Below are 27,300 nucleotides of genomic sequence, written 5' to 3'. Positions count from 1 at the left end.
TCCCCACTGCCCCCGCTGCCCCCCGCTGCTCCCTGCTGGTTCCCACTGCTCCCCGCTGCTCCTGCTGGTCCCCGCTGCCCCCCTCTGCCCCCCGCTGCTCCCCGCTGCCCCCCGCTGCTCTCCGCTGCTCCCCACTGCCCCCGCTGCCCCCCGCTGCTCCCTGCTGGTTCTCACTGCCCCCCGCTGCTCCTGCTGGTCCCCACTGCCCCCCTCTGCCCCCCGCTGCTCCCCGCTGCCCCCCGCTGCTCTCCGCTGCTCCCCGCTGCCCCTCGCTGCCCCTCGCTGCTCCCCACTGCTCCCTGCTGGTTCCCACTGCCCCTCGCTGCCCCTCGCTGCCCCCCACTGCTCCCCTCTGGTCCCCGCTGCCCCCCACTGCTCCCCTCTGGTCCCCGCTGCCCCCCGCTGCCCCCGCTGGTCCCCTCTGCCCCCTCCCCCACTGCTCCCCGCTGGTCCCCGCTGCTCCCCACTGCCCCCGCTGGTCCCCTCTGCCCCCTCCCCCGCTGCTCCCCGCTGCCCCCGCTGGTCCCCGCTGCTCCCCTCTGCCCCCTCCCCCACTGCTCCCCACTGCTCCCCACTGCTCCCCACTGCTCCCCTCTGCCCCCTCCCCCACTGCTCCCCACTGCTCCCCTCTGGCCCCCTCCCCCACTGCTCCCCACTATCCCCAGCTGCTCTCCACTGCTCCCCCTGCTATTCCCCGCTGCTTTCGCTGCTCCCTCTGCTCCCCACTGCTGCTCCCCGCTGCTCCCAGCTGCGGGCTGGGTGCACAGCTGGGTGGGGCTGGAGGCCCGTGACCTGGGTTTGAATCCCAGTTGATGGCCTTATGGATGTTAACTTTGCCTTTCTGAGCCAGTGTCCTCGTCATCAGAGGAGAATAATAATAGGCTGTTGTGAGAATTAAACCAAGATGCTGTGAAGACAGTATAGGATATGATCATAGTAGGCACTGAGTGAACTATAGCTATTGTGAGTTTTTTTTAATATACGTATATTTTATTGACTTAGAGAGGAAGGGAGAGGGAGAGAGAGAGAGAAACATCCAAGATGAGAGAGAATCGTTGATTGCTGCCTCCTGCACACCCCCACTAGGGATCAAGCCCACAACCTGGGCATGTGCCCTGACCAGGAACAAACCAGCGGCCTCTTGGTTCCTGGTTGATGCTTAACCGCTGAGCCACCCCCGGCTGGGCAGTAGCCCTGACTCCGTGTGGAAAGCGGTGGGCCCCCGGTCTGAGCGGGGCGCTGGGGGCAGTGAAGGGGAAGGAGAGCTGCCGGTGGGGGAGGCGGCGGAGCCTGAGGCCCTCCTGCCGCAGAGCTGTCTGTGGGGTGCTGGGGCTCCTGCAGAGACACATCTGGGTGTTAGGCCCAGCCCCAGGTCCTGGAGGCATCCTGGGTCCCAGTGTGGCTCAGCCCTGGGTCACTGAGCCCTAAAGCAGGGGACTGGCCCCGGATCCGCTGTCCCCGAGCCCAGGGCCTGCGATCACGTCCCGCCTCAGGGAGAGGGGTGGAGTGTGTGCCTGAGGCTGGGAGGCAAGTTGGGAGGAGGCTCGTGGTAATTCCGGGTTAGGAAGACGTCAGGGGGGAGAAGGGAAGATGGCAGGGGCTTCCGGGCCCGTGGCTGAGCCTGCATGCCTGTGCACATGGAGCGGTGCCGAACGTGGCGAGTTGGGGACTTGACAGCTAGCCCGGGTGTGGTGGGGAGCGGGGAGCCCCTGGCCCTCCCCGAGCTCAGACCCCATGCTTCTCCGCGCGCTGCCCTGCCTTACAACCGCACCGCTTCCAGGGAGAGGCAGGGGAGCAGCCCTCACTCCCAGCCCCTGGGCGTGTGAAACGGCCTGTGTCCGCTCATTCTGACCTTAGCATAGGGCGGTCTCAGCCCAGTACTTTCACCCACTTTATTTTTATTTTTAAAGTTATATTTTATTGATTTCAGAGAGGAAGAGAGAGGGGGAGAGAGAGAGAAACATCATGATGAGAATCATAATCGGCTGCTTCCTGCACCCCCCCCCCCCCCCCCCCCGTACTGGGAGTCAAGCCCACAACCTAGGCATGTGCCCTTGACTAGAATCGAACCTGAGACCTTTCAGTCCACAGACTGACACCCTATCCACTGAGGCAAACCAGCTAGGGCCTCTTATGCCATTTATATACAGGGTCAGGCAAAATTAGGTTTATAGATGTTTGTATGGGCAGTTATACAATAATTCCTATATAATAAAAGGCCAATATGCAAATTGACTGAATCTCGGAACAACCGGTCGCTATGATTGCACTGACCACCAGGGGGCAGATGCTCAATGCAGGAGCTGCCCACTGGGGGAGCACCGGCTGGTGAGTGCAGCGGTGGTGGCAGGAGCCTGTCCCACCTCTGTGGCAGCCCTAAGGATGTCCGACTGCCAACATAGGCTGTCAGTCTGGCATCCCTCAAGGGCTCCCAGACTACAAGAGGGTGCAGGCTGAGCTTCGGGACCCCCCTGAGTGCACGAATTTCATGCACTGGGCCTCTAGTTAATAAATAACACAGGAATAGACTGTTTCACGCACTCACACTTTTGTGCAGGTTCTGCACACCTACATTTGCCCCACCCCATACAGGGAAACCAGGGCTCAGAGAAGCTCCAGATTTGCCCCAAACCTCCCAGCTAACAAGCTTCAGAGTCGGGATTGGAACCGAGGCCTGCCTGCCCCAAAGTCCTGTCCTGTCCTGCCCAGGCTGGGGCCGGCCCTCTGCTGGCCTCTTCCACTTTCCTGCTATGGGTTCCAGTCCGGGTGGGTGTAAGCTCCAGGGGATTTGGGGGGGGTGGTATTGCACTCCTGGTCCCTCTTACTCACGCCCACCCAGGCCCCCAGGAAACGGGCTCGGCCACTGGGACGCAGGGTTGTATTCGCCTGTGCTTCTCCTCAGAGCCTTGCTCAGCTGTCCTGCTGGCTCCCTGTGTCCGTCCCCCGCCTCTGTCTGCCTGGCACCCTGGGCTCTCCTGTCGTCTCTAGTGGGGATCAGAGTGGCTCAGAGTGGCTTTGGCGTTCAGATGACCTGATTCTCATACGATCTCTACCATTTACTAAGTTGCCTTACCTCCTAAGTTCTCTGTTCTTAACGGTAATATGGGCCCAAATGCCTCATAAGACAGTTAAAGGAGGTAACAGCCCAGTCGGTGTGGTTCAGGGGCTGAGCTATGAACCAGGAGGTCAGGGTTCGATTCCCGGTCAGGGCACAGGCCCAGGTTGTGGGCTCGCTCGCCAGTGTGGGGCGTGCAGGAGGCAGCCGATCCATGATTCTCTCCCATGTTTCTCTCTCCCTCTCCCCTCCTCTCTGAAATCAATAAAAACATATTTTAAAAATTTATTAAAGTAATATATGTTCTCCTTAAGAGATTAGAAAATTCGGATAAGCAGGCAAGCAAAAGCAACTCTCAGAGGCGCCTCAGAGGTGTCTGTGGCGTGTGGGACAGACAGATCGGGAAGCTGAGAGTTGGCAGAAGGAGGCTGATGAGGTCCAGGCGGGGATGCGAAGGCCCGGGTTTGGGTGGTGGCGGTGTGAGTGGAGGGGGGGGGTGTTGGAGGTCCTGGGTTCTGGCTGGTGTGTTTTGTGGCACGGGTCACTGGTCCAGCGAAGGGTGGGGGTGGCTGGCCGCAGCAGCCTGGGCTGTGCGGGGGGAGTGGAGGCCAGGCAGAGAGCTGGTGGACTCCCTTCGCTGAAGCCAGGGTCTGGGAGACGGCCGAGCCTCACCTTAGGCTCAGCCTGGCTCCCAGGCTCGACTGACCACCCGGCCCCCTCAGGAGCGCCTGGCAGTGCTGGACAGTCAGGCCGGGCAGATCCGGGCTCAGGCCGTGCAGGAGTCCGAGCACCTGGCCCGGGACAAGAACGCCTCCCTGCAGCTGTTGCAGAAGGTAGCGGGGGCGGGGGTGTGTGTGCTGTCTCCCCCCTCGCTGTCACACCCACTCCCCTCTGAGTCTCCGCCCCGGTTTGCAGGAGAAGGAGAGGCTGGCGATGTTGGAGAGAAGATACCACGCCCTCACAGGAGGCAGGCCTTTCCCGAAGACGCCGTCCACCCTCAAAGAGGTAGAGGGGTCAGCCCAGCCTCGGCCGAGGGTCTCCCGGGAGGCTCTGGAGCCACGTGGCCCTCTCACCCAATGGCTGCGTTAGGATGGGGCCTGCTCCCGGGCAGAGATGGGAGAGGGATGGTCCTAGGGTCTGGGACTCGATTCTTGATGGCTACCAGCTGCTGCTGCCGCTGTGTGTCTTCGCTTTTAAAATATATCTTTAGCCTGACCAGCGTGGCTCAGGGGTTGAGTGTCGACCTATGAACCAGGAGGTCAAGGTTCGATTCCGGGTCAGAGCACATGCCCAGGTTGTGGTCTCCATCCCCAGTGTGGGGGGCGTGCAGGAGGCAGCTGATCCATGATTCTCTCTCATCATTGATGTTTCTATCTCTCCCTCTCCTTTCCTCGCTGAAATCAAAAAGTATATATATATATATATATATATATATATATATATATATATATATATATATAAAGTACATATATATAAAGTATATATATATAAAGTATATATATATAAAACATACACACACACACACACACATATATATATGTATGTATAAAAGAAACATATTTTTATTGACTTCAGAGAGGAAGAGAGCTAGAAACATCAGTGAGAGCCCAGCCAGCATGGCTCAGGGGTTGAGTGTCGACCTATGAACCAGGAGGTCGCAGTTCAGTCCCTGCTCAGGACACAGGCCCGGGCTGCGGGCTCGGTCCTCAGTGGGGTGCGCAGGAGGCGGCAGGTCCATGATGCTCTCATTCGGACTGGGGGGGGGGATGGGGAGAGCACCTCACCAGTGCCCTCACTGTGGGCTGGCCTGCTCACCTCCCAGTCCTCGAGGTGGCACTGGGGCCCGCGCTCAGGGCCGTTCCCGCGTCATCTCGGGAGGGTGCCTCCTCTGTCCTTCTCCCCACCCGCCTCCACTCAGCCCTCTGCCCGCCTGCGCCTCCGGCCCTGCCCGTGCTCCCGGGCCCGCTGAGGGCGTGGCCAGCCCCCCGCCAGTGTGCAGGTTTGGGCCCTGGCACCTGGGCAGCCCTTTGCATGTATTCTGTGTGCCATTTGTCAGTCCTCACACATGGCCCTCCACACCTGTTCGTTTTCTGTGACCCTGGAAGCGTCAGCCTCCGAGCGAGGCCCGGCCTCCTGGACAGCCTGGCCCCGCTCTGATTCGCACGCTGTGCCCCAGGGAGACGCTCAGGGACGTGACAGTCCCGCCCCCGCAGCCTGTGTGCTGGCATCTGGGCAGGGTCCCCGTGCTTTCAGCTGCTTCCTGCCCGTCTCTTTCTTGCTCAGCCCTGAGAAGGGTGCCCCCCCCCCCCCCCCCGCCCAGGGCTGGGCGAGCAGGCCCTCGGGCGTGGCGTGACGGTTCTGTGCTGTGCGAGCCCCCGGGGACGGGGACGGGCGCCCGCGGGGTCGGAGACAGCGTGCTCTGGGCCAGCCCTGGGCAGGGGCTGCGGGGAGTGAGGCCCACAGGAGCCCACAGACAGCTGGTCCCGCGGCCCATCAGTGCTCGCAGCGGTGTGGCCTGGGATGGGTGTGGCCCTGAGGTGTGCCGTCTGGTGTCTGGGGCACCCCCTCTGCCCTCCGCCCGGGCCTGAGGGGCCGGGCCTGGCAGAGGCGCTCCAGCTGTGCCCCGTGGGCCTGTGCTCCTGCCCGAGCGAGGGCACCTGGTGGGTCCCGGTGCCCTCGTGCCTGGGCGGCCTAGCGTGAGGGAGAAGGGCGCTGGGTAAAGGGGTGGGGGCTCCCTCTGGCCCGGGCCTGGGGCTTCCTGCAGTCCTGGCAGCTTGGGGACTGCAGCTCTGCCCTGGCAGGAGGGCCTGCGCCCAGAGGGCTCTGAGCCTCCTCTGCTCCTGCACTGCCACCCCTCACCCTGGGCAGAGCCGGCTCTGGGTCCCAGGCCCATTAGCCTCTTGCGCCCCCTCCCGCTTCCCGGCCTCCCCCTCGCGATGCCCAGGCAGCTAACGGCGACGGGCACCTCGCCATGGGCCTCTGCCTCCCCGACCCGGTTCCACCCGCTGCCTCCTCCCGGCTGCCCTCCTCCCTGCCATCCGCCCTCCCCGAGCCCTCCTCTGGGCCTGGTGCCGCCCCGCGGGCACGCACGCCTGTGGTCTTGGAGCGGCCTGTCTCCTCACACATTCACAACAGCCCTTCCTTCTCTTTCTGCTCTTGTTTCTCCCTTCCTTCTCGCCTTCCCTCGCCTCCCGTCTGTGTCTCTGGAATGGCCTTCCCTTCACCGCCCTCCCCCTTCCCTCCGGGCCTTCCCTCCGCCCCCTTCCCGCTTTCCCAGCCGGAGCCGCTGCCCCCCGCTGGGCACTCAGAGCCATGGCACCAGGAGCTGATGGCCGGGCTGGGGACCCCCGCACCAGCCTCCCCTCGCCCCTCCCCCCCACCTCTGCCCGCCAGAGCCTTTCGCCAGCTGCAGGTACCCCCTGGCCGCCGGCCCCCTCCCTGGCCTCTGCTCCCGTCCTCCTGCCGCACGTGCCGCCTGAGACGCGGGTCCAGCGGGCGGTGTGGCCTGGCCCGGGGTGGCCCTGGGGTGGCCCTGGCGTTTCTCTGAGCCGCGGGCCGCTGAGGCCACAGCTGGGGGACGGCCTGCCCAGGGGGAGGGCTGGCCGGCCCGGCTCTGCTCCGCCCGCCCGCCCGCCCGCAGCCCGGCCCGGCCCAGGGCGGCCGCCGAGCCTGCTCGCTGGGTGCACGTCGGGGAGAACCGAGTCTGCTCTCCTGTCTTCCCGGGACGCGGGAGCAGGACAGGCCGAGCCCCGAGGACAGGCCGAGCCCCGAGGACAGGCCGAGCCCCCTCGGCGCTGCCATGGGGGAGGCCGCGAAGCCCCCCCCTTGTACCCCGCCCCCCCCCCCGGCTTGCTGCCGAGCCCAGGCACACGGCTTCGGCTGGTGGGGCCTGCACCCTCAGGCTGACTGGGCGAAGCTCCGTGGCCCTTGGGAGGTTTGGTGCGTGGACGTGGGCGCGGCTCAGACGCGCTCCGAGGAGACGGGTAACCTCCGGTGCCCACCGAGTCGGGGAGCAGGGCCTGCGAGTCGGGTTCTTTCTCCCGACACGGGCCCTGAGCTGTGGGAGGGCAGCCCCTTCCCAGCTGGGACCACGGGAGCCGGCCTCCCATGCCCTCCGCACACTCTGCCCGAGCGCGGGGGGTGCTCCTCCTGGGCCCGCGACGGCCAGAGGCACCTGCAGGAGCTGCCGCCGCTCCCTGTGCTGGAGGCCGGCCTTGTCCCAGCCCGCCTGGGGCCTGGGGTGGACAGTGGGGGGTCTGGGTTGGGGTGGACAGTGGGGGGTCTGGGGTGGAACAGTGGGGGGTCTGGGGTGGGTGGACAGTGGGGGGTCTGGGGTGGGTGGACAGTGGGGGGTCTGGGGTGGGGTGGACAGTGCGGGGTCTGGGGGTGGACAGTGTGGGGTCTGGGGGTGGAACAGTGGGGGGTCTGGGGAGTGGAACAGTGGGGGCCAGGTCACTAGGCCGCATCTCTCCCCCAGGTGTTCCGTTCCAAGATGGACGGGGAAGCCGCCAGCCCCCCGGCCCGCACCTGCGGCCCCCTGCCCTCGTCCTCAGGCTCCTCCTCCTCCTCCTCCCAGCTCAGCGTGGCTGCCCTGGGCCGCAGCCCTTCCCCAAAGGTCTGAGGCCAGTGTGCAGGCGGGGGGGGGGGGGCGGGCTGGAGACCCTGCGGAGCGGCCCAGGCCATCGGGGAAGCCTTGGGCTCCTGAGTGAGGACCCGTCTCCCCCAGAGCGCGCCCCTCACCCAGAACGGCCCGGGCAGCCTGCCCCGCACGCTGGCGGCCACACTGCAGGACATCGAGACCAAGCGGCAGCTGGCCCTGCAGCAGAAGGGTGAGTGCCCCCTGGCTGCCCCCCCGTACCTCCCACAGGACGTCTGTCTTTAATGGGACCCTCGGGCGCGGTGCGGTGAGCTCGCGGCCAGAGGGCGTGGGTCTGACCGGACGGGAGCAGCAGCCGGGTCTGGAGAGGGGCTGGACTGACCCGGAAACGCTCCCGAGGACACTGCTCTGGGACCCGGAGGCCTGTTGCTTAGGCACTTTGGTTGTTTAAAAGCCCACGTCCGCCCCCTCTCCTCTCACCCGTCTCCTCCCCCTGACCGTCCCCCACAGTCCAGCAGCTCCCGCCAGCCCCTCCCAGCAGGTGGACGTGGCCACCGGGACGGGCTCTGGCTGGGCAGCACGCTGCCACCCGTGCCCGGAGCGGGCTGGGTGCCGCTGCCGGCCCTCAGGCTGAGCTGGGCCGGCCTCCCGCTCCGTTCCCTCCGCTCCTGCCGCTGTTGCTCCTGCGTCTGCGTTGTGGCTGGTCCTGACCGACTCCGGTGCCCTCTCCTCCTCTCCCGCCCCAGCGGCCCCATCTGCAGGCCTCGCTGCCAGGGCACCACCTGGGCAGGCTCCGCGCCCTGTGGGCTCAGATGCAGAAGCCGGCGCCAGGCGTGCAGCTGGGCCCGATGGGCCTGAGCACGGGCGGCAGCGCACGGGTGCGGGGGCCTCGGGCCGGTGGCCCTGTGACCTCCCCTGCTCGCTCCGCCCCTCCGGCGCGACGTCGCCGGCGGCCTCTGGCGGCGGCCCCTGACCGCCCCGTCCCTCCCGCAGGGCAGCAGGTGATCGAGGAGCAGCGGCGGAGGCTGGCTGAGCTGAAGCAGAGAGCCGCGGCCGAGGCTCAGTGCCAGTGGGACGCCCTGCACGGGGCGCCCCCCTTCCCGGCCCGGCCCTCGGGCCTCCCCCCGCTCGTGCACTCCATCCTGCACCACCTGCCCGGCCGGGAGCGCGGGGAGGAGGGCGAGCAGGCCTACGACACGCTGAGCCTGGAGAGCTCCGACAGCGTGGAGACCAGCGCCTCCGCGGGCCACTCCGCCTGCTCCCCCGACACCCTGTCCAGGTACCGCCCGCCCCGGCCGCCGGGCGCCCCCACGGGACCCCCCCACCCCCGCCGGACGCCGCCTCAGCCCCCTCCCTCCGCAGTGTGAGCGGCCTGGACGCGGGGAAGCTGGAGGAGATGGAGCAGATGCTGAGAGAAGCTCACGCCGAGAAGAGCCGCCTCGTGGAGTCCAGGGTGAGGCAGACCGGGCGGGGGCGGGGTCCGGCATCGCCTGCCGCCTGCCAGGGCCTGCGTGCTGAGCCCTGTCCCCCCGTGCTCCTTGCAAAGCTCCCTTGAGGAGAAGAGCTGAGGGCCGGGGAGCCTTGGTGAGAGCACGTTCACAGCTCAGGAGGGGCAGCCGGGCCCGCCAGCCGTGACTTTCCTGTGGGGATTCCACTCCGTGTGGTGACATCTGTGGACGTTGTGGCCACCATGGGGCTTGAAACACACACACACACACACACACACACTCTGATTTCAGAGAGGGAGGAAAGGGAGAGAGAGAAACATCAGTGATGAGAGAAACATTGATTGGCTGCCTGCAACCCCGGGCATGTGGCCTGACCCTGACTGGGAACTGAACCCTGACCTCTGGTTCATAGCTGGACCACTGAACCATACTGGCCTGGCAGGGATTTTGGTTCCTGTCTCCCGGAGTGGCTGTGCTTCCTCTTGGGATGCTGGGAAAGCAGCAGGTGGGGGTGCGGAGGCGGGCAGAGCAGAGGTGGGGTGGGGGTGGGGACCTCGGGGCCAGTGGCGGCTGAGGGAGTCCCGCCTCCTTCACGCTGGCCTGGAGCCGGGACACGGACAGGGCACCCCGCACAGCCAGGCCAGGCGCCCAGGCCGGGAGGGGTCAGGCCCAGCGGGAGGAGCGGCCCCGGGGGAGGAGCGGCCCAGAGCGGGTGGGTCAGGGCCTCGGGGAGGCGGAGAGCGGATGGCGCGGAGCTGTAAGGGCCGAGGCTAATGTAACGTCAGGGTCTTGGTGCCGGCACAGAACACGGACACCCTGTGGCTCTGTTGGTGTGGCGACTTCTAAAACCTGCCCCTCCGGCTTCCTCAGCCCATTCCTCCTCGGAGCCCGGGGTCGAGGACAGCGTTTGCAGCTGGGCGCTGCTGAGGAATCCGAGGGGACGGAGCCGTGGCTCCGTGAGCGCGCCTCCTGGAGGCAGCGGTGTTATAACCACTGTGACTCCCGGGCCAGGCAGGCGCCCGCCCCGGCCGCCGGCCCCTAGCGACCAGGCGGCGAGGCTGGGGGTGGCAGGCCCGGGTCGGGCTGGTTGGTGCCAGGCTTCCGAGCAGGGCCTCGGGCAGAGGTGACCCTCAGCGGCAGGGCCTTGGCCAGGCTGCCCTCGCGGTGGGTGCCCCGGCCGGCTGCTCCGAGGGGGCTGGGCGGGGGCAGAGGGCAGCGGGAGCAGAGGGGAGGCGGGGGCAGAGGGGAGGCAGGGGCAGGGGCAGAGGGGAGGCGGGGGCAGAGGGGAGGCAGGGGCAGAAGGGAGGCAGGGGCAGCGGGGAGGCGGGGGCAGGGGGGGCAGGGGCAGAGGGGAGGCAGGGGCAGTGGGGAGGCGGGGGCAGGGGGGAGGCAGGGGCAGGGGCAGAGGGGAGGCGGGGGCAGGGGCAGAGGGGAGGCGGGGGCAGGGGCAGCGGGGAGGCAGGGGCAGGGGCAGCGGGGAGGCAGGGGCAGGGGCAGCGGGTGCTGACCGTCCTGCCGGTGCAGGAGCAGGAGCTGGGGCGGCGGCGGCAGGCGCTGGAGGAGGAGCGGCGGCGGCGGGAGCACGTGGAGCGCCGGCTGCAGAGCGAGAGCAGCCGGAGGCAGCAGCTGGTGGAGAAGGAGGTCAGGCTGCGCGAGAAGCAGTTTTCCCAGGTGCGGGGCTGGGCCGTGGGGGCTGGGCCGTGGGGGCTGGGCCGTGGGGGGACGGGCCGTGGGGCAATGGGATGAGCTGTGGGGGGACGGGCTGTGGGGGGACGGGCTGGGTGGGCCATGGGGCAGGGACCTGCCAGCACCTGTGGCGGGAAGGTGCTCTGCTCTGGAGGAGCTGCTATGGGCTCAGCGCAAGCCGGTCCCAAGGTCACAGTCAGGCCCAGAGCAGAGCGCCAGGGCCTGTCCAGCCAGTGTGCGTGTGCATGTTTGTGCATGTACATGTGTGCACGTGCGTGTGTGTGCACATCCATTTGTGTGTGCACGGCATGTGTGTGTGTGTGCACAGCGTGTGTGTGTGCGTGAGTGCACAATGTGTGCGTGTGCACGGTGTGCGTGTGCGCATGTGTTTGCGTGTGGGTGAGGGAGTGGGGAGTGGGGGCTGTGGGGATGTGGCAGCCCCCTCGCTGACATGGGTCAGAGAGGATGGTGAACAGGCCTTCAGGGCGGGAGGGAGGTGGAACCAGAGTGGTCCCGTGGCCTCTCTCGGCGCCTGGCCTCTGCTCCCCCGTCCTGCCGCTGCTCTCCCACTTCCCCGGCCGCCTCCTGTCCCGGGCTTCATGCTCCGGCCACAGGGGCGGCCTGGCTGTGCTGATGGTTTCCGTCTCCAGGATCCTCGTCTCTCCCCGGCCGGAGTCCATCCTCTTACAGACCCCAGGAGACAGCAGAACATTTAACTAACTAACTAACTAACTAACAGGCTAGCTCGAAAGACAAGTCTAAGTGCTTCTTAAAAACATGTATATATTTTTATTGGTTTCAGAGAGGAAGGGAGAGGGGGAGGAGAGAAACATCAGTGATGAGAGAGAACCAGGGATGGGCTGCCTCCTGCACGCCTCCTTCTGGGGATGGAGCCCACAACCCGGGCCTGTGCCCTGGCCGGTTCACAGGGCGATGGTGAGCAGACATTGGGAGGCAGAGGAGGGATGCGTGGGAGGGGAATGCCGGGTCCCTGTCCCGGTCCTTCCCTGGGGGGGCCGGGGCTCAGGCGGGGCGTGCCTCCCGGTGGGGCCGGGACCGGCCGTGGACAGCGGCCACAGCTCCCGATCCCCTGAGCCCAGGGCGGCTGTGTTGGTCTGAGGAGGAGGAAAACGTAATCAGGCCACGGCTGGCCGGTGTGGCTCAATGGCTGAGCGGCGACCAGTGGACCAGGAGTTCGATTCCCAGGCAGGACACAGGCCCGGGTTGTGGGTTTGGTCCCCAGTGGGGGGCGTGCAGGAGGCAGCCGATCCGTGGTTCTCTCTCATCTCTCTCCCTTCCTCTCTGACATCGATAAAATACATTAAGGAGAGAAGAATGGAGCTGTGGGCTTTATCTGTGTTTGGAATCGTGGGCCAGGGCCCTGTGGGACGCTCTGGCCCCCGTGGGCTGAGCGCTGGGGCGGTGGGGCCAGGGGCCCGCTTTGGGTGCCTCCATGTGTTTTTCTTTAATCTGTGACGTTCCTTTTGGGCATCCTAATGCTCTTCCCAGAAAGGAAGAGCGGAAAGGAAGTGGGACAGAGCGGAGCTAGCCTGAGAGTTCCCGAGGTGGAGCGTTCCAAGCCATGTTTCCACTCAGGACACGGGCCCCGAGCGGGGGAGGCAGAGCCCGGAGCCTGCCCACGCGCCCGGAGGGAGAGGCGGGGACACAGCCTGCCGCCCACCCGCCGGGCCGTGGCCCCGCGAGGGAGGGAGGGGGCAGGCTATGGGTGCAGCACTGGAGCCGAGGGGCTCGGACGAGGAACACCAGGGCAGCCCGGAGACTGTGGACCCCGCCCTCTGCTCCCAGGCGCGACCCCTGACCCGCTACCTGCCCGTCCGGAAGGAGGACTTTGACCTGAAGACCCACATCGAGTCCTCAGGCCACGGTGTGGACACCTGTCTGCACGTGGTGCTCAGCAGCAAGGTGGGCGTGGCCCGTGGGCGGGGAGGGGACCCTCCTGGCCTTGTCCTGCCCTGACTGACATTGAGGTCTGGCCCAGGACAAGTGTTCTGGCTTAAAGAGATGCTGTAGACCCCCCCCCCCCCCAATACAGGCACAGGAGCTGCCACTTCTGTGAACGACAGGGTTGGAGGTTCGGGAAGGAAGGTTCAGGGCCGGCACTGGGTCCTTCCTCACTCCTGCCTCCCGCAGGTCTGCCGTGGCTACTTGGTCAAGATGGGCGGCAAGATTAAGTCGTGGAAGAAGCGCTGGTTTGTCTTCGACCGGCTCAAGCGCACCCTCTCCTATTACGTGGGTGAGTCCCACGGCCTCCCAGAGCGGCCGGTACGCCCTCAGCTGGTCCTGAAGGGCCACGCCCCGGGGCCACCAGCTCGCTGGCCTGTCCTCTCTCCACCCCTGGCAGATGTGCAGGGTACCTGGTCACCTCCATGGATGGGTTCACTCATTTACTTACTTATTAAAAAATATTTTTTACTGATTTCAGAGAGGAAGGGAGAGGGACAGAGAGGAACACCAATGATGAAAATCATTGGTTGGCTGCCTCCTGCATACCCCCTACTGGGGATTGAGCCTGCAACCAGGGCATGTGCCCTGACCAGGAATCTAATCGGCCACCTCTTGGTTCCACTGAGCCACCCAGGCCAGGCTCATCCATTTATTTATTCAGCAACTGCCAAGCATCTGGTAAGTTCCAGGCGCTGCCCTCGGCTCTGGGGAGAAGCCAGGAGCCGCAGCCCTCCGTGGAGCTGGTTGTCAGGGAGGCAGCTACGGAACCATGCGCTGGAGCGTGACGGCGGGGCACTGGCTCCGGGGCCTGGGCCCACGCATCTGCTCACTGAGCGCCTGCGTGCTGGTGTGAGGAGGCGGACCCCTGGCTTCGAAGGAAGGTTCCGATCCAGCCGTGCGGAGGGGCAGGCACCCAGTCGGGGCGCTGGCAGTGGTCTTCCCCATTGCCTAGGAGTTTGCGCAGGAATGGGCTGGGGGCCACCCCTCTGTGTGTGCAGAGCGCACTTTAAGGCCAGGCAGAGCTTGGGGTTAGAGCAGGGGAGGGTGTGAGACCAGGCCGGAGGGACCGGTCCGCTCCAGCCCGTGCGTGGCCCCTGAGGGGAGCCAAGGAGGCAGCGGCCGGCGTGCCAGCAGCGGGATTGGCGCTGCCTCAGGAAGGTCACGCCTCGCTCGGCACCGGGAAGACGAGCCAAAGGGGCAGAGGGTGTGGGCCGGGCCGGGCTGCAGCCGGGGCCCAGGGCGATGGCTCGGCCCCGAGAGGAGACGGGAGGGGAGGCCCACTGCCCGCCGCCACCTGAGCAGTGAGTGCCTGGTGCCGCCGGACGGTCTGTGATCTTCCCTTACGCGTCTCAGGCGTTCTCACCCCGTCCTGTGGTGCGCGTGAGCCTGCGCCGCCCTGGGGGTGGGCGCGCGCGCGCGCGCGCGCACACACACACACACACACTCCCCGCCTCCTCAGCGGCCTTTCCCTTGCAGACAAGCACGAGACGAAGCTGAAGGGGGTGATCTACTTCCAGGCCATCGAGGAGGTGTACTACGACCACCTGCGCAGCGCGGCCAAGGTGCGCCGGCCCCGTGAACGCTCCCTTCCTTTCTCCCCCTCCCCCTCTGGTGCCCGGGGTGCCCCCCATAGACTAACCACAGTTACCGCATTTTTAATATGTTTTTATTGGTTTCAGAGAGGAAGGGATCGAGAGAGAAGCATCAGTGATGAGAGAGAATCATTGTCTGCCTCCTGCACGCCCCCTACTGGGCCAGCCCACAGCCCAGACATGTGCCCTGACCGGGGGTTGAACCATGACCTCCTGGTTCATAGGTCGATGCTCAACCCCTGAGCCAGGCTTTTGCAGAGGGAACGCATGAGACGAAACAGCCCTTGGTGTCTGATTTGTGAGGTTCTTTTGTGCCTGGGGTTGCTAGGCCCAGGGCCCCACCTGGCAGAACATGACGGACAGGTCTGAGGCCTGCCGGGCCCACTTGGCTGGTGGGGTCTAGGTTTCCGGTCCATGTGGGGCTCAGCCCCGAGCTCCAGGTCACCATGGGGACAGGGCGAGGTGGGTGGGGTGGGGCGTGGTGGGGGGTGGGTGGGGGTGTGGCAGGGTGTGGCGGGGCGGGCAGGAGAAGGCTGGTGGCCCGGTCTTAGATGCCCCTCCCCGTCCGCAGAGCCCGAACCCGGCCCTCACCTTCTGCGTGAAGACGCATGACCGGCTGTACTACATGGTGGCCCCGTCCGCAGAGGCCATGCGCATCTGGATGGACGTCATCGTCACCGGGGCCGAGGGCTACACTCAGTTCATGAACTGACGGTGGCTCCCAGGCCCGACACCTGCTCCCTGCCGCCCTGGAGACAGCCAGCCGGCGGCGGCCTCCGGAGGAGCCGGCCTGGAGCAGAGGCCCGGAGCCGCCGGGATGGCCGCCCGGCCTCCGGCCTCCGCAGAGCCAGCCGGCGGGTGGGCCGGGCGGCTTAGCCGCTGCCAGGAGCCCAGGACCTGTCCGCCCACACGCTCTCCGTGTCAGGGACAGTTATGGCACCAGAATCTGCCAAAGATCCCCCTTGCCTCCTGTGCGGGGGCCGTGCGGGCCGCAGAGCCGCCTCCTGAGGGTGACAGCTCAGGCAGTACGTCTCAAACCCTGCTCTCACCCCACCGTTCCCCGCATTTGCATTTTTACTACTTTGTTCAAGGGCCAGAGACTCAAGTTTTACCTTCGAGGGGTCAGCCTCATACCCTTTTAGCGGACCCATCACCATGGTCACCATAGTAACCTTTCATTGCCATGGTTACATGCTATTGCTGTGGCTGTGTGGCTCCGCCCACTGCTTAAGCTGTGGGCCCATCAGGGTACGAGCCATCATCTCTCCAGCCCAGGCCCTTGGGCATCTCGTGTTGGGGAAATGGGACCTCACACCTCCCGCCCCAGCCTGCCCAGGCCCTGGCCACAGCCGCTGGCCCCGGCCAGCCCCCGTCCACTGGTGCCTTGCTTCGAGCCAGAGGAGATGAGGTCAGGGTATCTAGGTCCCGGGGAGGAGGGAGGAGGAGGGCCTTCCTCGGGGTCTGTGCGGGGCTCCCCTGACAGGACAGAGGGCTGCTCCGCGGAGGGGGTGCCGTGGAGCAGAGGACAGGGCCTCGGGGGCCTGGCTGCCGTCCTCCGCCTTAACACTAGCCCGCCCCCCTCCAGCGCCGGGCGGTTCTCAGTATTTGTAAGCATCTCAGAACAATAAAGCGTTTGGGGGGATTCGGGAGGCTGAGTTGTGTGGGCCCTGAGCTGAGGTTCCCGGGCTGGGAGGGCTAGTTCTTCCCCACAAAGCGGGGTTTCCCCCGGCGAGAAGCTCGGACCGCCCGTGCGACCGGAGCCCTCCCCTGCCGCCTCTCTGACGGAGGCTGGCCAGGCGGGAGGGTCCCGGACGGAGCACCGGCGCAGAGGCAGGCTGCCTGCACACGTTTAATGAGGCCCAGGAGGCGCTGCGCGGCGGAAGGGCCGTCACCGCAGCAGGAGGCTGAGCACAAGGGCAGCTGCAAGGCAGCGGGGCTGCAGGGGCGCGGGCGGGGCCGCGGAGCGCAGCCGGTCGCCATAGCGGTCCAGGAGCATCAGGGCCAGTCCGTTGGTCCAGCCGAAGCCCTCCTGGGGAGAGGACGGCCAGTGGGTGAGGCCCCGGGGAAAGGCCCCCACGTCCTTCCAGGCAGGTGTGGGACCCCTGACCCAAACCCAGGTCTAACCCAGGGTGCCAGGCTCCTCCCTGGGGACCCACCCGCATGGGAGAACAGGCCTAGCAAGGAAGGTCAAGGTTAGCTGTGGGGAGAGCAGAGCCCCATCACTCCCTGTGGGGTGTGCCCACTCACCTGGACTTCATACTCCCCTCCGCCACCCGGCTGTCCTCCACTGCTGATGTCATACTGGGGGCGAGAGGACAAGCTGTCTCACCCCTGCGGTGCCCAGGAGTGGCCACTGGGGGCCGCCACGGGGCTTTGCAGTTTGCAGAGCCTGACAATTCCCCCTCTCACCACGGGGAGGCGCACTGGCTCGGGGCCTGCTCACCTTCTGAGTCTCCCACCCCTGCAGTGCCCTGGGATGGCCACTGGGGGCCGCCACGGGACTTGGGCCTGGGCTTTGCAGAGCCTGACATTCGGCGGCTCAGGGCCAGCTCACCTTCTCGAACATGGCTGACTTCTGGGAGTAGACATGGAAGTTGGTTTGGATCCAATTCTGCGCCAGCTGGAAAGCCACCTCCTGGGTCTTGGGTGAAGGAGACCTGGCCAGACCTAGGACACCCCGTGGCAGGGCCTGAGTATCCAGATCCCCATCCCAGGGGCGCAGAAAGGCCAGGGCCGGCCCTGTGCCCTCTGTCCTGGAACCACGGGCAACCACCCTGGGGCGGGCCCTGGGATCCGCCCCCCCGCCCCTACCTCTGATGACCAGGTCCTGCAGGGGCGCCCAGGCGTTGGGGAAGTCCCACTGCTGGCCCGTCTTCCGGAGCGAGGTCGGGATCCCGTGCTGGTAGGTGAGGATCTGGCTGTCCTGGAAGGTTCCAGAAGGCAGTGTGACTGCAGGTAGGGGCTGGCGAGGAGCCAGAAGGAAGGGACCCCCCTAAAGCAGAGGTCCCTCTCCTGGGCCCTCCCCTCTGGGCTCATAGCTGCCCCCTGGTGGCTGCAGCGGGACCCACAGCTGAGATCCAGGAGGGCAGGTGGCCACTGGCTAGAGCTCCTGCTGGGTCCTGAGCCAGCGCTGCCCTCAGGACCAGCATCCCCTCCCCTCCAGGTACTTCAGGGCCCGGTCCACCCCAGGGACCCCCCCCCCCACCTCCAGGTACTTCAGGGCCCGGTCCGCCCCAGAGACCCCCCCCCCCAGGTACTTCAGGGCCCGGTCCGCCCCAGGGACCCCCCCCCCCACCTCCAGGTACTTCAGGGCCCGGTCCGCCCCAGGGACCACCCCCTCCCCTCCAGGTACTTCAGGGCCCGGTCCGCCCCAGGGACCCCCCCCTCCCCTCCAGGTACTTCAGGGCCCGGTCCGCCCCAGGGACCCCCCCCCCACCTCCCCTCCAGGTACTTCAGGGCCCGGTCCGCCCCAGGGACCACCCCCCCTCCCCTCCAGGTACTTCAGGGCCCGGTCCGCCCCAGGGACCCCCCCCCCCCACCTCCCCTCCAGGTACTTCAGGGCCCGGTCCGCCCCAGGGACCACCCCCCCCCCCACCTCCAGGTACTTCAGGGCCCGGTCCGCCCCAGGGACCCCCCCCTCCCCTCCAGGTACTTCAGGGCCCGGTCCGCCCCAGGGACCCCCCCCTCCCCTCCAGGTACTTCAGGGCCCGGTCCGCCCCAGGGACCCCCCCCCCACCTCCCCTCCAGGTACTTCAGGGCCCGGTCCGCCCCAGGGACCACCCCCTCCCCTCCAGGTACTTCAGGGCCCGGTCCGCCCCAGGGACCCCCCCCTCCCCTCCAGGTACTTCAGGGCCCGGTCCGCCCCAGGGACCCCCCCCCCACCTCCCCTCCAGGTACTTCAGGGCCCGGTCCGCCCCAGGGACCACCCCCCCTCCCCTCCAGGTACTTCAGGGCCCGGTCCGCCCCAGGGACCCCCCCCCCCACCTCCCCTCCAGGTACTTCAGGGCCCGGTCCGCCCCAGGGACCACCCCCCCCCCCCCCACCTCCAGGTACTTCAGGGCCCGGTCCGCCCCAGGGACCCCCCCCTCCCCTCCAGGTACTTCAGGGCCCGGTCCGCCCCAGGGACCCCCCCCTCCCCTCCAGGTACTTCAGGGCCCGGTCCGCCCCAGAGACCCCCCCCCCAGGTACTTCAGGGCCCGGTCCGCCCCAGGGACCACCCCCTCCCCTCCAGGTACTTCAGGGCCCGGTCCGCCCCAGGGACCCCCCCTCCCCTCCAGGTACTTCAGGGCCCGGTCCGCCCCAGGGACCCCCCCCCCACCTCCCCTCCAGGTACTTCAGGGCCCGGTCCGCCCCAGGGACCCCCCCCTCCCCTCCAGGTACTTCAGGGCCCGGTCCGCCCCAGGGACCCCCCCCCCCACCTCCCCTCCAGGTACTTCAGGGCCCGGTCCGCCCCAGGGACCACCCCCTCCCCTCCAGGTACTTCAGGGCCCGGTCCGCCCCAGGGACCCCCCCCTCCCCTCCAGGTACTTCAGGGCCCGGTCCGCCCCAGGGACCCCCCCCCACCTCCCCTCCAGGTACTTCAGGGCCCGGTCCGCCCCAGGGACCACCCCCCCCCCACCTCCAGGTACTTCAGGGCCTGGTCCGCCCCAGGGACCCCCCCTCCCCTCCAGGTACTTCAGGGCCCGGTCCGCCCCAGGGACCCCCCCCCCCCACCCCTCCAGGTACTTCAGGGCCCGGTCCGCCCCAGGGACCACCCCCTCCCCTCCAGGTACTTCAGGGCCCGGTCCGCCCCAGGGACCCCCCCCCTCCCCTCCAGGTACTTCAGGGCCCGGTCCGCCCCAGGGACCCCCCCCTCCCCTCCAGGTACTTCAGGGCCCGGTCCGCCCCAGGGACCCCCCCCTCCCCTCCAGGTACTTCAGGGCCTGGTCCGCCCCAGGGACCCCCCCCCACCTCCCCTCCAGGTACTTCAGGGCCCGGTCCACCCCAGGGACCCTCCCCCCACCTCCCCTCCAGGTACTTCAGGGCCCAGTCCGCCCCAGAGACCACCCCCCCCCCCACCTCCAGGTACTTCAGGGCCCGGTCCGCCCCAGGGACCCCCCCCCTCCCCTCCAGGTACTTCAGGGCCCGGTCCGCCCCAGAGACCCCCCCCCCCAGGTACTTCAGGGCCCGGTCCGCCCCAGGGACCACCCCCTCCCCTCCAGGTACTTCAGGGCCCGGTCCGCCCCAGGGACCCCCCCCCTCCCCTCCAGGTACTTCAGGGCCCGGTCCGCCCCAGGGACCCCCCCCCACCTCCCCTCCAGGTACTTCAGGGCCCGGTCCGCCCCAGGGACCCCCCCCCCCCACCTCCCCTCCAGGTACTTCAGGGCCCGGTCCGCCCCAGGGACCACCCCCCCTCCCCTCCAGGTACTTCAGGGCCCGGTCCGCCCCAGGGACCCCCCCCACCTCCCCTCCAGGTACTTCAGGGCCCGGTCCGCCCCAGGGACCACCCCCCCCCCCACCTCCAGGTACTTCAGGGCCCGGTCCGCCCCAGGGACCCCCCCCTCCCCTCCAGGTACTTCAGGGCCCGGTCCGCCCCAGGGACCCCCCCCCCACCCCTCCAGGTACTTCAGGGCCCGGTCCGCCCCAGGGACCACCCCCTCCCCTCCAGGTACTTCAGGGCCCGGTCCGCCCCAGGGACCCCCCCCTCCCCTCCAGGTACTTCAGGGCCCGGTCCGCCCCAGGGACCCCCCCCCCACCTCCCCTCCAGGTACTTCAGGGCCCGGTCCGCCCCAGGGACCACCCCCCCCCCCACCTCCAGGTACTTCAGGGCCTGGTCCGCCCCAGGGACCCCCCCCTCCCCTCCAGGTACTTCAGGGCCCGGTCCGCCCCAGGGACCCCCCCCCCACCCCTCCAGGTACTTCAGGGCCCGGTCCGCCCCAGGGACCACCCCCTCCCCTCCAGGTACTTCAGGGCCCGGTCCGCCCCAGGGACCCCCCCCTCCCCTCCAGGTACTTCAGGGCCCGGTCCGCCCCAGGGACCCCCCCCTCCCCTCCAGGTACTTCAGGGCCCGGTCCGCCCCAGGGACCCCCCCCCCTCCCCTCCAGGTACTTCAGGGCCCAGTCCGCCCCAGGGACCCCCCCCCCACCCCTCCAGGTACTTCAGGGCCTGGTCCGCCCCAGGGACCCCCCCCCCTCCCCTCCAGGTACTTCAGGGCCCGGTCCGCCCCAGGGACCGCCCCCCTCCACCTCCAGGTACTTCAGGGCCCGGTCCGCTCCAGAGACCCCCCCCCACCTCCCCTCCAGGTACTTCAGGGCCCGGTCCACCCCAGGGACCCCCCCCCCACCTCCCCTCTAGGTACTTCAGGGCCCGGTCCGCCCCAGGGACCCCCCCCCCACCTCCCCTCCAGGTACTTCAGGGCCCGGTCCGCCCCAGGGACCCCCCCCCCTCCCCTCCAGGTACTTCAGGGCCCGGTCCGCCCCAGGGACCCCCCCCCACCTCCCTCCAGGTACTTCAGGGCCCGGTCCACCCCAGGGACCACCCCCACCTCCCCTCCAGGTACTTCAGGGCCCGGTCCACCCCAGAGACCCCCCCCCCCCCAACCTCCAGGTACTTCAGGGCCCGGTCCGCCCCAGGGACCCCCCCCCACCTCCCCTCCAGGTACTTCAGGGCCTGGTCCGCCCCAGGGACCACCCCCCCTCACCTCCAGGTACTTCAGGGCCCGGTCCGCCAGGGCGGGGTCAGAGACGCAGCCGGCCCAGAGAGGAGTCAGGTTGGTCGGGTAAAACTCGTGGTTCTTCTTTTCATGTTCAAGGTCATAGTCAAACCAGGCCCCTTTCTCCTCGTCCCACAGGACGGCCTGGATGGCGGCCAGGCGCCGGGCCCGCAGATTTCTGTACCTTGTGGCTTCGGGCTCATTCCCTGGGGGCATGTGATTTAGAGGGAGTGACCGGGCCTGCCCTTGGCCGCCTCCTGTTGTGACCCCCAAGGGCCAGAGCCGTGCCCCCCTGGAGCCCCCCACCTCAGGCTCCAGGACCCAGAATTCCCTGGGCAAAGGGGCTAGGGCTCCGGCCTCTGCGGCCCTGTCCAGGCTCATCCTCCAAAGGCACTGGCTCGGGCCTGGACGGGCAGCAGCGGGGAGCGGGGAGGGGATGCAGGCGAGGACTGGGCGCACGTGCCGGTGAGAACAGCGGGGGAGTGACAGGCGGAAGGCCCCGTGTGCACCCCCAGGGCCGCATGAGGGGGCAGGTCCCATTGGGCGGCAAAGCGGGTGGCTCTTCACCCAGGTCCTCCTTCCCGCTCCATTGCCAAGGCCGAGGCGAGGCGGGGCCGAGCCGGGCGAGCCCACCTCCTCCCACCCGGGCCCTGCCCGCCCGCCGGCCGCTCACCCAGGAGGGCGTGGAAGCTGCTCATCAGCCCCTCTGCCTGGCACAGGAACGCGTTGAGGTCCACAGGCACCAGCTTGCTGGTCCGGATGCTGCTGAGCGAGCTGGGGTCCGGGCCTCCCACGAGCCAGCGGGAGGAGAAGTCCCAGCCCGACTCCGCCCCCGCCTTGAGCTCCGCCCACAGGGCCTCCCGGGCGCCTGCGGGGACAGAGGACAGAGCACCGCCCGGGCAGGCCCCCCCCCCCCCCCCCGGCCGCCCCGGCCGCCCCGCTGCAGGCCCGCCCCCCCCGGCCGCCCCGGCCGCCCCCGCTGCAGGCCCGCCCCCCCGGCCGCCCCGGCCGCCCCGCTGCAGGCCCGCCCCCCGGCCGCCCCGGCCGCCCCGCTGCAGGCCCGCCCCACCGGCCGCCCTCACCTGCGGGCACCGCGGCCGCCAGCTCTGCGTCCTTGCTGTAGGACTCTGGTCTGCGGGAGGAGAGTGGGCACCTGGCACGGGGGCTCTGAGCCTCGTACCCGAGCTGGGGCTGAGCCTGGTGACTCAGCGGACCTGGGCCCACCGCCCTGATGCCCCCAGCGACCGTCTCGCCCCCTGAGAGGGCCTGAGCACCGGCCCTCCTGCCAGGGCTGATGACACCCGCTCGGGAGTAAAGACAGGGCCTCACCTGGGCCCCCCGTAAGGGACGTGGTAGCGATTCAGGACGTAGCTCCTCCCCCCCACGCTCACAGAGACGTTCCTCTTCTCGGCCCAGAAGTCCAGCTCCATGGCCAGGGCCCTGATGTTGGTCCTGGGGCAGAGCCGGCACCTCAGCCTGGGCGCCCCTCCCCCCCACCCGGAGGCCTCGGGGACAGAGCCTCAGCCTGGGAGCACCCCCCACCCGGAGGCCTGGGGGACAGAGCCTCAGCCTGGGAGCACCCCCCACCCGGAGGCCTGGGGGACGGAGCCTCAGCCTGGGAGCACCCCCCACCCGGAGGCCTCGGGGACAGAGCCTCAGCCTGGGAGCACCCCCCACCCGGAGGCCTGGGGACAGAGCCTCAGCCTGGGAGCACCCTCCCCCCACCCGGAGGCCTGGGGGACAGAGCCTCAGCCTGGGAGCACCCCCCACCCGGAGGCCTGGGGGACAGAGCCTCAGCCTGGGAGCACCCCCCACCCGGAGGCCTGGGGACAGAGCCTCAGCCTGGGAGCACCCCCCACCCGGAGGCCTGGGGGACAGAGCCTCAGCCTGGGAGCACCCCCCACCCGGAGGCCTGGGGGACGGAGCCTCAGCCTGGGAGCACCCCCCACCCGGAGGCCTGGGGGACAGAGCCTCAGCCTGGGAGCACCCCCCACCCGGAGGCCTGGGGGACAGAGCCTCAGCCTGGGAGCACCCCCCACCCGGAGGCCTGGGGGACAGAGCCTCAGCCTGGGAGCACCCCCCACCCGGAGGCCTGGGGGACAGAGCCTCAGCCTGGGAGCACCCCCCACCCGGAGGCCTGGGGACGGAGCCCGCGGTGCCCACCGGAGGAAGTCGGTGTCGTTGGTGTGCGCCACGTAGCGGGCCATCATGAGCGCCAGGAGCGGCGGCTGGCTGCGCTGCAGGTAGTACACGCGGGGCCCGTTGGGAACGTGCCCGTAGCTGCGGGGAGGAGGTTGCTGACGGCTCCTGCAGAGGAGCCCCGGAGCCAGGGCTCACCCTCCGAGCACCCGTCCTCCGCACCCTCCTGGGCAGCGCTTACGTCCACACCAGGTCCACGAAGTTCTGCAGCATGCCCTTGGCCGTGCCCGGCATCTCCGACACCAGCAGCCCCTCCAGCACCCAGTAGGAGTCCCTGGGAGGGACGGCTTGGTCACTGCCAGATCCCGCACCCCGGCCCCGCAGGCACCCCGGCCCCGCAGGCACCCCGGCCCCGCAGGCACCCCGGCCCCGCAGGCACCCCGGCCCCGCAGGCACCCCGGCCCGGCCCACTCACCAGTAGTAGAACTCGCGGAAGCGCCCGCCGGGCACCATGAAGGGGCGCCGCTGGTAGATGAGAGAGAAGCGCTCGGGCTCCCGGAGGACGTCCAGCTTCATCTGGGGCCAGGAGAGAGGTCGCAGCCTGGACCCCTCCCCACCGGCCGCCGCCGTGGAGGGGCCGCGGGGGCTCGGGGAGGCTGTCGGGCGTGGGCTCTGCCTCCCTGCGCTCGGCCTGCTGGCTCGGCCGGGCCTGGCTGCCGGGAGGCTCTGCCCCCACGGGGGGCCTGGGGTCCCTGCTGTGCTTGATGGAGCGGCGGAGCCTGGCACCAGCTCTTTGGACCCCGGGGCGGGTGGGGGGGGGCGAGGAGCGAGGGGACCCGGTGCTGGTGCTGCAGGGAGTGGCTTCAGGGGCGGGTTTCAGGGGAGCAGCGCCGGAGCGGCACGCCACAAAGGAGCCCGGGCCCCCTGCCTGTGGGTGCCCGGCCTGGGGGCCATGCTGTGCAGTCTTGGACCTGGGAAGGCGAACAGGCGGTGTGCCTGGGCCTTCAGGGAGGTCAGGGGTCAGGAGGTGTCCCCTGCCCTCGCGGACAATCGGGAGAGAGATGCTGCTCCAGACCGGGACGGGACGGGGAGGGGGGGGGGGCTGTGCTCCCAGGGCGGCCTCCCAGCGGGCCCCCCGGCCGGTACCTTCTTTCCCAGCTTCTTCCAGAGCTGGTGCAGCTGCCCGGCCCAGGAGCGCAGCCTGGCGTCCGCAATCTTCTCCAGGAACCGCGGGCTGGGGGGACAGGATGGCGGGTTGGGGGGGGGGCAGCAGGCGGAGGGCCCGCCCGCCCCGCCCCGCTCCGGGCCTACCTGTCCGTCCAGTCCTCGGGGACCCAGGGCTGCAGCTCCAGCCCCACGGGCCAGAAGTGCTTCTGGACGAAGGCCTGCAGCTGCGGCCGGGGCACGCTGTGGTTGTGGGCGCTGGCCAGGCTGCGGAAGGCCTCCAGCACCTGGTCTGGGCGGAGACACGGCTCCGTGGGACCGTGCCCCTTCCCTGGCGGGGTCTGGCCCTGCCGCCTCGGGGGCGGGGGGTCAGGAGCAGGCGGGCCGGCGCTTACCTGGGTGGGAGGCCATCGGCATGTCCACGAACTGCTTGTCGTCCGGGTAGAGCTTGGCCATCTGCACCTGGTGCAGCAGCTCCCCGTGGCAGTACACCGGGCTGCAGAGGGCGGAGGGCGGTCAGCGGGGGAAGAGGCCGGATCCCTGGACCCGATAGGGCTGTGTGCGTGCCCAACACACGTGCGGGAGGGCTCTGGGCGTGGTGACACCAGGGCTGAGAGAAGTAGGAGGGTCTTTGTGCAGCAAAGGACCCAAACCATTTCCTGAGAGGCTGTGATTTGGAACAGTAGAGCGCACTTGGTGGATGAAAGATTAGCACTTTAAAAAAATATTTTTATTGATTTCAGAGAGGAAGGGAGAAGAAGAGAGAGATAGAAACATCGATGATGAGAGAGAATCATTGATTGGCTGCCTCCTGCATGCCCCCTACTGGGGATTGAGCCCACAAGCCAGGCATGTGCCCTTGACTGGAATCGAGCCCAGGACCATTCCGTCTGCAGGCCAACGCTCTATCCACTGAGCCACACCAGCCACGGCAAGGTTAACACTTTAATCAGAGAATAGGGTGGACCAGCCCGGCTGGCATGGCTCAATGGTTGAGCGTCGACCCATGAACCAGGAGGCCACAGTTCGATTCCATCTTGGAAGGGATTTCTGGGATCCACTGCCTGCAGGGTCTCTGGACCGTGTGGTGTACAGCTCCGGGCAGAACTCACTCCCCCTGGATACTGTTCGCCCTGGATACCGAATGCTCCTGGAGGGCGTGGCAGACAGCGGGCCGGGGCCGGGCAGAGACGCGCAGCCCCTCTTGGTGGGCAGGACGCGGGGCACAGGATGGAGATGAGCTCACTAGTGACCCAGCAGGCGGCGCCATGCGGCTGACCCACTCCTGGCACAGCCTCGCCGTCGCCCTCAGAATAAGTTACGCCAAGGGACTACCACTTCCCTCACCCTAGAGGGGGCCCACCCTTCCTGGTGTGAACGTGCACCCCAGCTGCCCTCAGCACCGGTTCACAGTGAGGTCACACGCACAGGGCTCCTGACACCGAGGAGGGTCCCTCCGCCCAAGTCTCTGCTCCCTCCACACGCCAGGCCCAGAGACTCCGGCTCCGTTCTGCAGGCCCTCTCCCCGGGGCGGGGGGGGGGGGGGGGGGGCGGGGGGGCCGAGGAGCGAGAGGGACGGGTGGGCCTGCTGGTGTCTGCCAGGCATTGGCGCTGTCCCCCCTGCAGGTGCTGCACGGGAGCGGTTTCAGGGGGTGGGTTTCAGGGGAGCAGCGCTGAGCAGATCCCTCTGGGGAGTCAGGGGGCCCTCGGGGAACAAATGGGATTTGCTTTTAGGGAGGAGAGGCTTTTGGGGAACAGATTCACTCACTGGAGGAAGGGCCAAGGACAGGAGTGGCCTGGGTCAGGCCAGGCACGGCGATGCCAGGAACAGACCGAGGAGGGGTGGGCGCTGTGCCCAGCAGCCACTGTCTCCCTTCCTGTGCTCAAGGCCACGGCAGCCACGGGCACTGGCCCCCGAGGCTCAGGAAGCCACGAGGGGAAGACCATGAACTTGGGCCCTCCGGCCGTCCTTGGGGACGCACCGGCTGTCCAGCGGTGACTGCCCCTGCTCTGGGGGCCGGTCAGGGGAAGACACCTCGATGAGCAGGGCAGAAACCCTCCAGTACCACCAGCTTCCCAGTACCATGTGGGTTTGCCTCCAGCTGCTTGGAACCTGGAAATGACAAGGTCCCCGAGCGGCCTGTGTCATGTGGCCTGTCCTTAATCATACCTGGTGCTGCCCTGGGAAGGCATCCTATATAACCCTATACAATAGAAGGGAGCATGCAAATTGACCCTAAAGGTGGAACAACCAGATCCACGGCTCGACCAGTCACCTCTCCCCCGGCCACAGGCTCTGCTCGCCCGAAGGTGAACGGGAACCCGGGTGGGGCGGGGGGGAGGGGGTAGGCTGGCTGCGGGCAGCAGAGGAAGGTGGCCCTGATCGCAGACCAGGCCTAGGGATCGTACCTGTGCATGAATTCGTGCGCCAGGCCTTTGATTCTTACAGACCTGGTCTGTGACGGGAGGACAGTGTGCTGCAATCAGGCTAGCACACGTGACAGAACCGCTGGCCCCGCTCAGCGACCTCACGGGCACAAGCCCGTGGTTACCTGGTCTTGGTGAGGGACACAGGGGAGCTGAGCTGAGCGGAAGCCTCCGCGGAATGCAATCCCCATGGAATCGACTGCCTGAGCGGGAACTGGACTCAGCTCATGTCCTTATGAATTACGTGTACAGTTCTGCACACGTAATTCATAAGGTACAAACAGAGGCAGAGCAGGAAGGGAAATAAGTAACCAAATAGAACAAAAATGTGAAAATGTATGTGAAGGCTTTATATGACAGGCTAGCTGTTCCTTTAAATCTACCCCCAGTCTGTACTGACTCCTTCAAATGCTAGGTATAGCCATACTGATACTCTTGCTGGATCTACTAGAGAATCGCTATATTAAATGTTCATACAAGCATGATGGTTTTTCTTTTTTCTTTTTATTTCAGAGAGGAAGGGAGAGGGAGAGAGG

At 67.8% G+C, this 27,300-nt stretch overlaps 2 protein-coding genes across 7 annotated transcripts in view; one reads left to right on the top strand and one right to left on the bottom strand.

Moving 5' to 3' along the window:
- PHLDB1 (pleckstrin homology like domain family B member 1) overlaps window positions 1-15,990 on the top strand; it is a 38,915-nt gene extending 22,925 nt beyond the window's left edge. For all 4 annotated transcript variants that reach the window (XM_084895563.1, XM_084895562.1, XM_084895561.1 and 1 more), the window contains 11 exons: window positions 3,778-3,888; window positions 3,971-4,060; window positions 7,533-7,670; window positions 7,782-7,884; window positions 8,646-8,931; window positions 9,015-9,105; window positions 10,625-10,771; window positions 12,593-12,709; window positions 12,938-13,040; window positions 14,228-14,313; window positions 14,915-15,990. In XM_084895563.1, the coding sequence (XP_084751689.1) occupies window positions 3,778-3,888; window positions 3,971-4,060; window positions 7,533-7,670; window positions 7,782-7,884; window positions 8,646-8,931; window positions 9,015-9,105; window positions 10,625-10,771; window positions 12,593-12,709; window positions 12,938-13,040; window positions 14,228-14,313; window positions 14,915-15,055 (1,413 nt within the window). In that variant the 3' untranslated portion in view covers window positions 15,056-15,990. The remainder of the gene's footprint in view (window positions 1-3,777; window positions 3,889-3,970; window positions 4,061-7,532; window positions 7,671-7,781; window positions 7,885-8,645; window positions 8,932-9,014; window positions 9,106-10,624; window positions 10,772-12,592; window positions 12,710-12,937; window positions 13,041-14,227; window positions 14,314-14,914) is intronic.
- Window positions 15,991-16,087: 97 nt separating this feature from the next.
- Window positions 16,088-27,300, bottom strand: part of TREH (trehalase) — a 31,440-nt gene continuing 20,227 nt past the window's right edge. For 2 of the 3 annotated variants that reach the window (XM_084895589.1, XM_084895590.1), the window contains exons 2-15: window positions 24,733-24,833; window positions 24,485-24,629; window positions 24,320-24,407; window positions 23,649-23,749; window positions 23,415-23,507; window positions 23,198-23,314; window positions 22,364-22,486; window positions 22,117-22,166; window positions 21,708-21,902; window positions 21,023-21,240; window positions 17,155-17,266; window positions 16,898-17,010; window positions 16,591-16,644; window positions 16,088-16,372 (exon numbers count right to left, since the gene is read on the bottom strand). In XM_084895589.1, coding sequence (XP_084751715.1) covers window positions 16,232-16,372; window positions 16,591-16,644; window positions 16,898-17,010; window positions 17,155-17,266; window positions 21,023-21,240; window positions 21,708-21,902; window positions 22,117-22,166; window positions 22,364-22,486; window positions 23,198-23,314; window positions 23,415-23,507; window positions 23,649-23,749; window positions 24,320-24,407; window positions 24,485-24,629; window positions 24,733-24,833 — 1,651 coding nt within the window. In that variant the 3' untranslated portion in view covers window positions 16,088-16,231. Of the gene's footprint in view, window positions 16,373-16,590; window positions 16,645-16,897; window positions 17,011-17,154; window positions 17,267-21,022; window positions 21,241-21,707; window positions 21,903-22,116; window positions 22,167-22,363; window positions 22,487-23,197; window positions 23,315-23,414; window positions 23,508-23,648; window positions 23,750-24,319; window positions 24,408-24,484; window positions 25,829-27,300 lie in introns of those variants that run through there. The other variant, XM_084895588.1, reaches the window with a different exon arrangement.

This window comes from Pipistrellus hanaki (assembly GCF_964339955.1).
Source record: "Pipistrellus hanaki genome assembly, chromosome: 9".
NCBI classification, from domain to species: domain Eukaryota; kingdom Metazoa; phylum Chordata; class Mammalia; order Chiroptera; family Vespertilionidae; genus Pipistrellus; species Pipistrellus hanaki.
Note: the sequence above shows the minus strand (reverse complement) of the source record. Positions and strands in the feature narration are given on the sequence as shown.